The sequence below is a fragment of the Orcinus orca genome, chromosome 14 (genome assembly GCF_937001465.1).
Source record: "Orcinus orca chromosome 14, mOrcOrc1.1, whole genome shotgun sequence".
Lineage (NCBI taxonomy): Eukaryota > Metazoa > Chordata > Mammalia > Artiodactyla > Delphinidae > Orcinus > Orcinus orca.
Window position 1 is genome coordinate 71087154 of NC_064572.1, and position 12734 is coordinate 71099887.

At 38.0% G+C, this 12734-nt stretch overlaps 1 protein-coding gene across 2 annotated transcripts; it reads right to left on the reverse strand.

Moving 5' to 3' along the window:
* Positions 1 to 722: 722 nt before the first annotated feature.
* On the reverse strand, positions 723 to 12252 carry SMNDC1 (survival motor neuron domain containing 1). 2 transcript variants are annotated; one of them, XM_004265854.3, is made up of 6 exons: positions 12069 to 12252; positions 10773 to 10892; positions 5627 to 5769; positions 4850 to 5011; positions 2809 to 2962; positions 723 to 1972 (listed from the first exon to the last, which is right to left on the reverse strand). In XM_004265854.3, the coding sequence occupies exons 2-6, from the start codon at positions 10890 to 10892 to the stop codon at positions 1835 to 1837; spliced, it is 717 nt and encodes a 238-aa protein (XP_004265902.1). In that variant the 5' UTR covers positions 12069 to 12252; the 3' UTR covers positions 723 to 1834. The 2 variants fall into 2 exon arrangements, with proteins under 2 accessions (XP_004265902.1, XP_033276951.1); XM_033421060.2 differs by lacking the exon at positions 12069 to 12252 and adding an exon at positions 7670 to 7857.
* Positions 12253 to 12734: the final 482 nt, after the last annotated feature.

Below are 12734 nucleotides of genomic sequence, written 5' to 3' on the forward strand. Positions count from 1 at the left end.
ACTAGGGTTCCCTTGCAATCCTTTAAGGATACCACTGATTTAAAGTTTGTTATACTGGTAACAAGAACATTAGTATATTTAGAAGTTTTTCGGGCTAAGTAGCTCCTTTTCTACTGTAATTTGTGCCTTGTATTGAAAAACTACTTCACCTTTCATTCTGTCCTATGTGCTCTACCCTTTGGCCATAAATTACAGGGAGAGAAACAAAAAAACAAAACAACAGTGATCTCCTGAGTTGGGAGGGAGATGGAGACACGAGGAATTCTCTCTCATCACTGTCCTCCTGAAAGTTTCAATTTACCAGACTTCCCTGGCGGTCCAGTGGTTAAGACTCTGAGCTTCCACTGCAGGCAGGACGGGTTTGATCCCTGGTCCAGGAACTAAGATCCCACGTGCCGTGCTGCGTGGCCAAAAACATTTTTTAAAAAGCTTCAATTTACCAAAAAAATTAAAATCATGAAATAAAAAATTTTTTTTCTTAATGAAATAAAAATTTTTATTTTCCCCTTCTACCAAAAATTTACAAACACCCCTATGCAAGCACAACCCTTAAAATAAAACTAGTCTGTCCTTTCCAATTTCTTATGTCCAATATAAGGCGCACATAAGGATTTATCGAAACATTTATTACACACTCAATATTCTTTTCTGTGGAAATGATGTATGCTTAATCATTATATCAATGCTAGCAGCTAACTTCACCTTTCTGTTAACACACCCTGGAGATTTTAAAAACACTTTATTTAATAAAAGTTAAACATACAAAAACTGAAATTAACACACATCTTAAAAATCACCATCTTCCATTAATATAGGAAGACCCTTTTCTACGCATACATTTGGCTTAAACTCAACTCAGGATATTGTGATGCTCACTTACCAACAAATGCTGACAACTTGATCTAGTTAACAAAAATTACAAACTCAGCTACGTGAACATTATACAGGGAAATTATGGTCAGATTAATGCACAAGAAATACAGTAAATTTTTAATGATGAAACATTCGGTACTCTTGTTCATTAATTTAGCCTCGGTTTTTTACAAAAATAGTATCTACATTGTATACAGGGCTATACATCAGCTTTTTGTTTTCTCATATAAACATTACACATCCAAAAAATGGTACCACTACCATAAGTGAAAATCAACACAGGAGGAAAGCAAACGTACAAAAAACAAAAAAAAACATTAGAAAAGGTAGCTGGTCCTAAACATGGTTTCTTACATAAAACTAAAATTCAATGAAAAGAATACAGAGCTGGATCAATTTTAGAGATGGCCTAATAGGCTTAGGAAACGAGTTGAGAAAAACCTCAAAAAAAACTCTGCCATTTACAAATTAACCTACTTTTAGGTTAACTGGGCAACAGCTAGGTTTAAGCTGAAGACAAAAAAAAAAATGAAGAGAAGTTCTCTTTAGCAGGTTGGTATTTTGCCTTGATGTTCCAGTGAATTGCTAGAATATGTGGCAAGTTCAAAGCATCTGAAACTTCCCAGTTAGAACCTTACAAAACGTATATGCCATCCATTAAGTGGGGGCCTGATACTAGGAAGATCAATAATTAATCTAAGTGCTGTATTTACTCAGCATCTATCTAGAAAAGTTGCTTTACCCAACAAACTTTGAGGAAACTGGTAGTAGTAATGAAAAAAGTTTAAATGAATAGCAGTTATCAAATACAATTTCTTCAAGTTTCATTCTACTGAAGTCAAACAATGACGACAATGGTATCTTCCTTACTTGTCTAACAAATAATTTACCTTTAGAAAAATATAAGGATAAAAAGGTAAATGTAAAGCCCTGCAGAGATGAAATCCAACAGTTTTTCTGATTATTGAGGCATCAAATGCCTAACATTGTATTTAGAGGTATCTTGATACTGTGTCATAGGTTTATCAGCAATTCCACAAGTTCCTACTCCAACTTTGCCAGTTACACTCTCAGGTGAAGCAAAAATACTCCTCTTTACCTAGGAGAAATGAAACAAACAATTCTTGATTAGTTTTGGAAAAAAATAAAATTCCAAAATACACCTATAAGGAAAAGTACCTCAAGGGAACCTGAGTGCTCATAAAACCCACTAGTGACACCCAACATAAGGCATGTTAACAAATCAGGTAGGGTTCAATACACTCTAAGCAGTATGTAAGATAACAAATAATTTTTCAAATTTCAGTTTATAAACGGAAATCAGGGATTTCCCTGGTGGCGCAGTGGCTGGGAATCCGCCTGCCAATGCAGGGGACACAGGTTCATGCCCTGGTCCGGGAGGATCCTACATGCCGCGGAGCAACTAAGCCCATGCACCACAACTACTGAGCCCACGCTCTAGAGCCTGCAAGCCACAACTACTGAGCCCACGTGCCATAACCACTGAAGCCCGCGCGCCTAGAGCCCGTGCTCTGCAACAAGAGAAGCCACTGCAGTGAGAAGCCTGCCCCCATTCACTGCAACTAGAGAAAGCCCGTGTGCAACGATGAAGAACCAACACATCCAAAAATAAATAAATTAAATAAATTAATTTTAAAAAAATTAAAATAAAATAAAAGGAAATAACCTAGATCTTTTGTAATTCCTGGCATAAACTCATTCATAGTGCTTCCACTGCAGAGACAGTGGCTAATGGAGATATTTTTCAGTAAGTCAAAAATAAAGATTAAAGAGGATTCTGAATTCAAGATCCAGTTACTATTTCGTTAAATCTATGAACCTCCTTTTTCATTTTAAAGTTATTTTGTGCTCGCTTTATTTTAAAGACAGTTGCACTTTGCAAATTTACAAAGTATGATGAAAGGATTTACTAACCTGGCCTTTTTTGTTTTTAGAATAGGCTCTGTTGTTGAACTGCTGCCATTTCACCTTCTGGTCCTCTCTTTCTTGTTCAAGTTCTTTTATTCTCTGTGCTTTTTTCAAAGCTTTCTTCTTTTTATATTCACGCTGCTGGGCAATCATTTCTTTTCTGTGTGGACAGAACAGGTAAATGTCAACTCTTAAAATTTAAAAGATGACTTCCTTAGAGATATTTAGCAGTGCAACCACTGCTCCCTCCAAAAAAACCCCAAAACCTAATGAACTTACACATTCTTCACCCCACAAATAAAAGCTAACATCAATGCCGATCACTCAGGACTACTAAGAAATAAATGTTATTTGAAATATACAGTATCCTTGGAAGCTTTTGAACGCAAGTGTAGTAATGTATTACCCATTTAATCAAACATTGCAACTATGACTTTTAATTTGCCATTTACATGGCTTTTGCCAGTTGTGTTTTAGGAATAGGAGGAGTTTCAACATTAAAAGCTATCTAAACCTGTATCAATTGTTAAATGGGCAGTTAGCAAGTGTGATATGCTGCACATTTGGAAAAACTGTATGAAGAGATTCAATGCAGATAAAACTATTTCATGTAGATTGGAAGAGCACAGCAGTACAAAGGGAAATCATAGCTAACAATTCTTAAAACAAAAACAACTAGGGTTTTCCAATCAGAGCCTAAAGCCCTCTCAATTTCTGCTCAGTCTGTTAACACTGACTTCTCACCAAAAGAAGGACGAAGAAAGAGGTCTTTAAAAACAAGGCTATATGATCTAGACTCCTCTGTATCATAAAATCACTACTATGAAGTGTGGTTTTTAAACAAATATCAAAGACTAAAAATAGAAATGTCATGTTATTCTACAATCTTTCTTATTGGGATGCTTAAACCAAATTTATTTTAATAGATGATACAATTTTCCCAAATTCAAATATATTTATGTAGCAACTTAAGTTTTGAAAACTCCTAACAAATCCAAAAGATAGCCAATTGTGGCAAATATGCAGAACTGAAAATTGTTCATTCTGTCTCTTAAACACCTCTCAAACTATACACGGGTCCATCCTTAACTGCTACTCCCTGGGCTCAGGTCCACGATCATCTTACACCTGGAAGACAGCAGTAGCTGCCTTCTCTCTGCTGCCAGTAATCATTCGAAAGCTCCAATCTGAACACATCAGATCCTCTCTACTTGAAATGCATCCGTGGCTTTCAAGCTTTTTATGATCTGGCCTCTGACTCTCTAATCTCTTCTCTTGTCAAACCACCCACCCTCGAGCCCCAAGTTTTTACCAAAGGAATTTCTTTCTGTTACCTCTATGTTCCCACCTGGTTTTCTTCTTTAAATGTAAACATTTACTGAGTGAGATCTTACTACATGTCAAGAACTGTGCTACATGTTTTACTCATGCTGTCATTTAATCCTTACAACCCCATAACGCATATACTATTGTCCCTGTTTCACAGATGAGGAAACAGAAGTTAAGCAGCTTGCCCAAGATCATACCTTCTAGTTCATTAACTGGCTAACACCTCTTCTTTTCAAATCTCAGTTTACACATCATTTCCTCAAAGAAATTTGCCCTGATGACTAAAATGCAGTTTAGGTACCTTTTCTTTGTTCCCTAAAAGTACCCATTATGTTCCCTCCATTACTTTTATACTTTATTATTAAAGTTCTTCTTTAATTATGTGTTTGTTCTTTAGACTATAAACTCAGTCAGGACAAGGCCTAATTTGGTCTTCTTTGCTGTGATGGAACCCAGAACCTGGTTTAGTGAGAAGTATCAATATATAGAATCCTCTTAATAATTATTCATTAAATGCCTAAGTGGGAACCAAAATGTCTTCACTTTACCTAGGCATACATATAAAGACAATGTTGACCATACACTGCTAATCTTCAAAATAATGGTAAACAGTATTACAAGTTTCTTACTCTAGTCTAGCCTGTATAGATTCTGCAGACATCTCAAGTACCCAAATGGGGAAGATTACATTTAAAATGCTTAAGTCAAAGTCACTTACTTTGACATGGGTTTGTTGCCACTGTCCTCCTTTGCCTTCCTTCCTTCTTCTACAGGCTTGAGGTTCAACAGTGGAGTCACTTCAGCATTGCCATAGCCAGCAAAAGTGATTGCAGCGGTGCCGTTTTCTTCATCTATCTCCTCAATCTCCGCTTCATAACACCTGTAAAGATATCATGGCTGTAAGCAGGTGAGTAAAGGTTTAGCACTCAGCCTACAAGACTTATACTGCAGTGATTCAACTATTCAATGTGTCTAAAATGAAACTCCTATAATCAAATGTCCCTTTGGCAAAGATAATAGTGGCTGGAGTTAGCCATCTGCTTTTTAAAAAGGAAGTCCTAACCAAAATATTGCCAAGGAAGTCTCTTACATGTCTACTATATGTGCTTTAGTCAATCTCTTTTGAGAAAAGATACTTCTTATAGGAATAATTTCAGTATATGTGCTTCACAAAAGTCTAAGATAACCAACCATTACTCAATTTTCAATTCAAGGAAAAAAGAATTTAGACTATTTTTTTTTTAATATCCATTCATTTTCCTCTACTTTCATGTTTATTTCCTCTAGGATCCAAGCCATTCTTCTGCCCTAAAACTTAACCTAAAGCTAAAAATTAAACTGTATTAATGGTAACCACCCAAGAATCAAATTCGTTCTATAAGTCATACTGGCTATTATAGAAAGATTAAAATAGGGTAGTTCAAGCTGATTAAAATCACCTTACCATTGTACTTTACTATTTCATGTTATAGTTACAGTTTTTTTCTACACTTACTGTCCATCTTCACTCCAGATTGCCATACACTTGTCTCCTACTTTCCATGAATGAGTGGGCTGAGTAGAAGCAAAATTGTCTGAACTTGCCAGCGTTTCAGAAGGTTGAGTTGACAGAAGGTCTTTGGTTAGTTCTATAACTTCCTAAAAAGAAAAAACAAAAACCATTAACATTATTTTTATAATTCACATTGTCAACTACTTTCAACAAGCAAGTTCTTTCAGTTTTTGATAACAGCTCTCATACCACATAGCACTCATTAAGTGCTCTACACATATTTATTTGCAGTTCATAACAATACTATGATGTAGATACTGTGATTATCCCCATGTAGAAACTGAGATACAGTATTTTATACACTGGTGCTGGGATTTAAACCCAGGCAGTTGCCTTTCAATTTAATTAAACTCAAATACTAACAGAAATAGGGTAGACTTGAATTTACACTGTACATTATTTTTAAGCACCTATTTTAGCTAAATAGACCTCCCTAAAGATGAGAAACAGTCAACTGTAAGGCACTGACCTAGATTCAAGATCACTTTTCTCTCACATCACTGTCAGGTGTACGTCGCGCAACTGCACTTTTTACAGGGCACTGCTTGGCAGTCGTATTAACTGCCTGCCAACAGGTGAGCTCCCCCTCAAAAACCCCCAAACACTTGAAGCAGCCTTATTAGTAATAAAAATGTTCCTGCTCATACATATTTCTACCAAAGTACTGTAGATATATTTTAAAAACAGTAGTGTCTCTATTCATTTATTATAAAACCTATCCCATTTGGGTAAGCAAATTACCAAGTCAGATTTAAAATATCCCAATACCTTAATGTTAAGCACATTAGCACAGCTTCGTTTAAAAGAAAAAAAATAAAATAAATGTAACACACACAGGTAGGCAAAACCTTTCTGTGTGGCAAATGTATTTTCTAACTCAGGCTTACACTTACTGGCTTTAAAGGTGTTTAGTAGGGCTGGTTAAAAAACTTAAGAAATGGAACAAATTGATAGATTCTGCTACCAATCTGCTATATTTTTACTCTGATGAAGACTCATATTATGCATCACCTTATCTGATTTATTTTAAGAACTTGCATACCTGTTCCTCTGCTGTTGCAAATAAAATATCTTAAACATCACATTATTATGTTCTGGGAGAAAAATTAGCAAAGTTGCACTCTGTATTGAGTTTCTTCTGGTTCCCACTGAGGTTTTATAATAGTAGCTCTGGTTCAATAGACAAGAAAGTTTAACGTTACTTCTCTCCTAAAGATTTTAAATCTTCCTGGCTATTTCTTAAAAACTTATATTTGAGCCTTAAAAAAAAGGATTATTAAAGCCCTTGGAGAAAGATCAGTTTTAGTAATTAAAAAATTTTATGAATGAAAAAACTAGAAGACTCAGATTTAAGTTAAAAATTCAGTAGATTAACATCTTTAATGAAAGTTTTATTAGGTGCCAAATATCCATTCAAATACTTTTTAATAAGACAATCTTTTGCAAATAACTTTTGCAAATAAGCAAAGAACTTCCAAATAAACAGATCATGTACTACACAAAGAAGGAGAGTAAATCATCCAGTCTTGTTTTTAATTAACCACTTTTAGGGCCAAGAATGTAATCCAATAAGCCTGACTCAAGAGCCCATACAATCCCTATCATTAAATAATTCCATTTAACTAGGGATCATTTAACTACTAAAGCACAAACATAAAGTCTGTGTTTGTAGGTCTCAAGATTTAGAACTCTACGTGTTCTAAAACATCTCCCCACTATATTTTCATAAGGAAATACATTTTCACCAAAGAAAAGGGTCCTGAAAAGCTGTGCATGTTATAATTTCCAGAGTCCTGCACTGAAATGACACTTTAAAAAATCTGGAGCATTTATCTCTAGTTGTCTTTTTACTTTGCCATGTTTTACATACCCCTCCCAACAACTATAAAGACCCTTCTAAATGGTTTTTTTTCCTTCACATGTGTATATGGACCAAAGTATTAGAGAAACTATTTTATGTATGAGGGAGTTCTTAAAGGTACATACCATTAATTACTTTTCCTCCCCCAAGTCTGAGTTCTGAAACTGCTCCTTCATTGACAGATGGGCAGCAGTTACAGTAATCGGCAATCCCAGGAAGCATCAGATGTTGTGATCTACATATCAGCAGGTCAAAGGGGGTGCACTCAAGCACTCTGCTTACTGAAGGAAGGCGTTTCGGGGATGCAGAGCCACTGTAACATATGAGACAAGTGACTTGACCCCTGCCTCCTTTAGAACCAGTGTATTCAGCAAACAGCCTAATAAACTGACTATTTTTTGTGATTATCAGAGACTGCCTGGGGAGCTAGCCAACTAGCTAGCCTGGATTTTACTAAACCCACTTCTTTTAAGTGAAAAAAGAAAGGCAATTAGGACTTTAGTAAATTAATCTGCTGCCTGTTGAGTAACTTTATATGAAAGATAGTACATAAAGAAATAAACATAGAAGCCTTATTGGCAAATGAGGGTCACTGAAAAAAATGCAGAAAGAACATTTTGCATAAATGAAAGGGCAAACAAATTTTTAACAAGAGTAAGGATATTCCATAAAAGGAACACAAGAAAATAAAGGAGGCCACAAACTCAAGTCATCAGTCTGAACAGATTCTTCAGCAAATATAAAAGGCAGGATTAAATATCAATGGCACAAGGTATATCCCAGAATGCAGAGAAGGAAAAGGATTTAAAAAAAAACAAACAGACACACAAAAAACCTGGGCTTCCCTGGTGGCGCAGTGGTTGAGGGTCCGCCTGCCGATGCAGGGGACGCGGGTTCGTGCCCTGGTCCGGGAAGATCCCACATGCCGCAGAGCGGCTGGGCCCGTGAGCCATGGCCGCTGAGCCTGCGCGTCCGGAGCCTGTGCTCCGCAACGGGAGAGGCCACAACAGTGAGAGGCCCGCGTACCGCAAAAACAAAAACAAAAAACCTATGACAAAATAGAAGCTGTAGCTGTAGTCAATGGAGATAACAATTACTAGATGGAAGCAGACAGCACAAAACTTTCCAGAATTTTATGTAATCCTAAATGATGTCTTCCACCTTTGAGAAGTTTTCAATTCAAAACAGACCTATTTCTAGTAACCAAAATGATTTTTTTTTCCATGACAGAATAAGAGGAAAAGAATCCAAAGTCAAGACTGGTCAGGAAAAACATTCTCTATTATTTCTAACTGAAGTGTTAGAACTTATGCTTCTAAATCTGTGCCATCTGATATGGTAGCCACATATGGCTACTTAAATAAAATTAAAAATTCAGCTCTTCGGCCATCCTAGTCTTATTCCAAATATTCGACAGCCACATGTGGGTAGTGGCTATAATATTACACAGCAGATACAGAACATCTCCATCACCACAGAAACTTCTATTGGACAATGCTTTTCAAAATGGTTACAGAAAACAGGACATTTTACAGAAAAATGGCCCCCAGGTCATTATTAACTGAACCCTAAGTAAGCCATTTACCTGGTTACTACAATGCCTACTACAATGGTCTGTCTCCCAATAGTATTTCCACTATGGATCATGTCCTAATAAGACAATTCTGCCCAGGCTCTGACAATTTACTCTGTAACATTATTACCTCATAATAACGTTCTCAGTCTTCACTCCCAACTCCCCCCTCCACCAGTTCCACATATACCCCTCCCTCCTACTGCCCAGGAAGCAATATATACAACACTAGCACATGACGTTTTTTCTTCAAAGAAAAAAGCACTGCTTTTAAGTTGGATTAAAAAAAAAAAAAAAGATAGAGAGAGACAGAGAGATGGGGGCATACCAGGCTCTCTCCTTGAGGCAAGAAGAAAGTTGGCCTGAGAGTGGGAGAAACTGCTCCCAAAACATCTTTTTCTTATTGACTGGCTCCTTGAAATCCACTGGCCTGATTTCTACGTATTGAAGAGAGGCCCTGGTTTCTGTGTTTTTAGAAAAATAACATACTATTGCAACTTCATGAAAGTCTATCCTAAATCCAGAATTTGAACCCAAAAATATTTAACTCATCTTAATTATACCCAGGTAAGTGCTTTCAGAATCCTGAATCTGGACCCCATTTCACGTAAGTTTCATTTGTTTGCAGTTCTAATATCCCTAAAATTTAATAATTTTAATGGGCAAGAGGATGATATAAAGGGAGGGAAAGGATTACTTAGATAGGATGAAGATGATTCAAGTTTTGTTTTGAATCAGTGAACATAGACCATCTAATCATCTTTTAAAACTTTCCAAAAACTCAGGTTCAGAATTTTAAGTTCACAAATTTGTTAAGATGAAAACTCATACATATTTACAAGTATTATATATGGTATTTTTATTAATCAACCTATTGTTCCGAGAAATAACAGATATTTACTATCATGGCTTTATGTTTGTCTCGAAACCCCAGAGCAAGTTTTAAAAAGCAGGTTTCATACTTACTGCCCCTCCACAACAAAAAGAACAAATTAAGATCTCCTTCTCACATAGATTTGGTTTAATTTTAAGTTGCTAACAAGTGTCAAAAACTAGATGTAAAACCTAGCCTTAAGTTCAAACATTATATAACATTTATGCAGAAAACAAGCATCTCTTTAGGTATTTTTATAATGTGTTTTCAACACAAGGCACTAGAGCTAGCTCTGTTACACACACACAGGATCTCTGGCATGCGTGCTCTATTTCATTTTCAAAGAATCTTTTGGCATTAAAAAGAATCTTAATCAGGTTATATTTTCCTCCTTTTAGTTACCCTTTGAACTAAAATTCCTTTTCCAGGTCTTTAAAAACAGAAGAGCTATTCCTTGTAAAATTGTATGTACCTCTTTCTCTAGAAAGTTTGACAATGACTTCTAACGTTAACTCTTATTTTTTAAAATTATATGAGCATACAAGGTTGACGTTAACAAAGAACAATGCTTCAATCATTTTGATGTACACAAACTGAGGAAGCAACGCTACTCCTAGAAGCCATGTATGCCTATGTACGTACACACTTGTACGCACAAGGGGTGAAACACTCCCTCCAAATGGTGTTCTGGATACCCACAGATTCTTAACAATAGATCATTTGTAAAACACAAAAATATTCTTTTCAAGCAATGTAACTGTAAGTGTCCCCTCATACTTACTTGCAAATCTTTCTTTAATTTTAGCAAATCTTCGTTTTCTCCATTTCCAGACAGCGCAGCTTCAACTTGCTGGAGTTGAGCTTTGTAGCTTGCCAGTTGCTTTGCTAGATCCTCTGACATCTGAAGAAAATAAAAAGAGTAAGGTCATGAAAACGGAACAAAAAAAAACAAACCATAAAAAATAATTTTCCCTGTCTGCCTGAATCAACCCTAATCAACCCAATTTTGCTCCCAACTCATTATTATAATTCACTGCAGCGTAATTTATCACTACTACCTTTACTTTCAATTCAGAAAAAAGCTGTGAGCCAAACACAAACTTCAAGTATTCTGATGATTATAAACATGTCAGACAAATTCCATATAGGAACAGAAAGCAAGAGGTAAGAGGAAAAAGAAGAACTTCTAATTTTCTTTAAAGTCCTGTAACAGGGAAGGCACTGTGTTAGGCTCAATTAATAGGATTGTTATATTGTCACCAAAAAAAAAAAAGGGCACTAAACTGTTGAAAGTGTTGAGGCTTCTGATTTTTAAGCACTAAAAAATACTTCCAAAACCAATTCCAACTGATTTTGGATTAACTACACAAATAGCTCTCCACAAGAGCTATTCAATTAGTATGAATGCGTTTAGAAACTCTTATCCAGAGCAAAAACCCAGTCACTTAAATACTGACGATGCATTTTCTGCAATGAAAGAAACAGCACTGATACTCTCCTATTTAGGCAATCTAAGGAACGTGGCTTTCACCAAATCTGGCTCATTCTTCTCCCGAAAGTAAGATAGGAGAGAATTCTTTCTCGCTTTATTAGCAAACATACGGGTTTTCCGAGGACCCGTCTGTTTTACAATCCCCGTCCAACCACAGCCTGGAAGGACTCCAAAGGGTTAGAGCAAGCCAGGCTGCTCCCCCTCGGTCACTCAACACCTCAAAGTCCGCCACAACTTGCTCGACCATTTCAGACCTCGAAATTCAAACAGCTTCCAGGGAAACCGAAAACACGAACCCAGCGGAGGCCCCCGGAGCCGGAGCCCCACCCGCAAACAGGCTCGGAAGGGCCCGGAGCGTCCTTAAAATGCCAACCCCACCCGCTGGGTTCCCGCGGCTAGCCCAACCCCGTCCGAGGCCGCTCAGGGCTCAACTCTGGGTGGAAGAGGAGGCCGGCGCTCCTGACACTCCGGCCGGCGCCCGGGCCTCTCCAGCGCGGCCCGCTCCTCGGCCTCAGGCCTCCGCTTCAACTAGGGGGAGGCCGAAGCCCGGCGAGGCCTTACTCTCTCCCTCATCGCGTTTGTTACCTTGTGTGGGGCTGGGGGCGTGCCGGCGGGACGGGGTCGCGGCAAAGCAGCCCAGTGGTGGTTGCGACAGCGGCAGCAGCAAGCAAAAGCTCCGCGGCGACAACTAGGCGACTTGGTCTGGAAAAGAATATCTCGCTCAGCGGCGAGCGGGAGAGGACTAAAGCCGGGCACTGGAAGGAGGAATAGAGGAGGCGGGTGAAGTCTCGCGAGAGGTTAAAAATCCTCGCAAGACGTCGCTCGACTCACGTGATTCCCACCTCCCTCTAGGCCGCCGGCCCTTAATCACGTTAGGGAAGTAAAGTGGGCGGGGTTTCGTAGGAAGGAAATGACGTACTGGTATGCGCCAGGCGCCGGATGTAGGTTCGTTTTATCTTAGTTCCGGCTCGGAGTGGGGGTCAGTTGGGTAGTTACTTCAGGGCTCGGTGCCGTTGGGCACTTATTGAGGTTCCCAGGGTGCTGGGTGGTGGGAGGAACGGGGTTTAATACAGCATTCATACTACCGGTTGGTTCTCTGAGTGTGGTCCCGGTAGCATCAGCCTTGCGTGGTATTTATTTTTTTTACAGTAATTTGTAATTTATTGCAAAAATAATTTACTATAAATACGGTTTCTCAACACCCACCTCACACCTTTGAGTCAGAAACTCTGAGGATGGCCTCAGCAACCT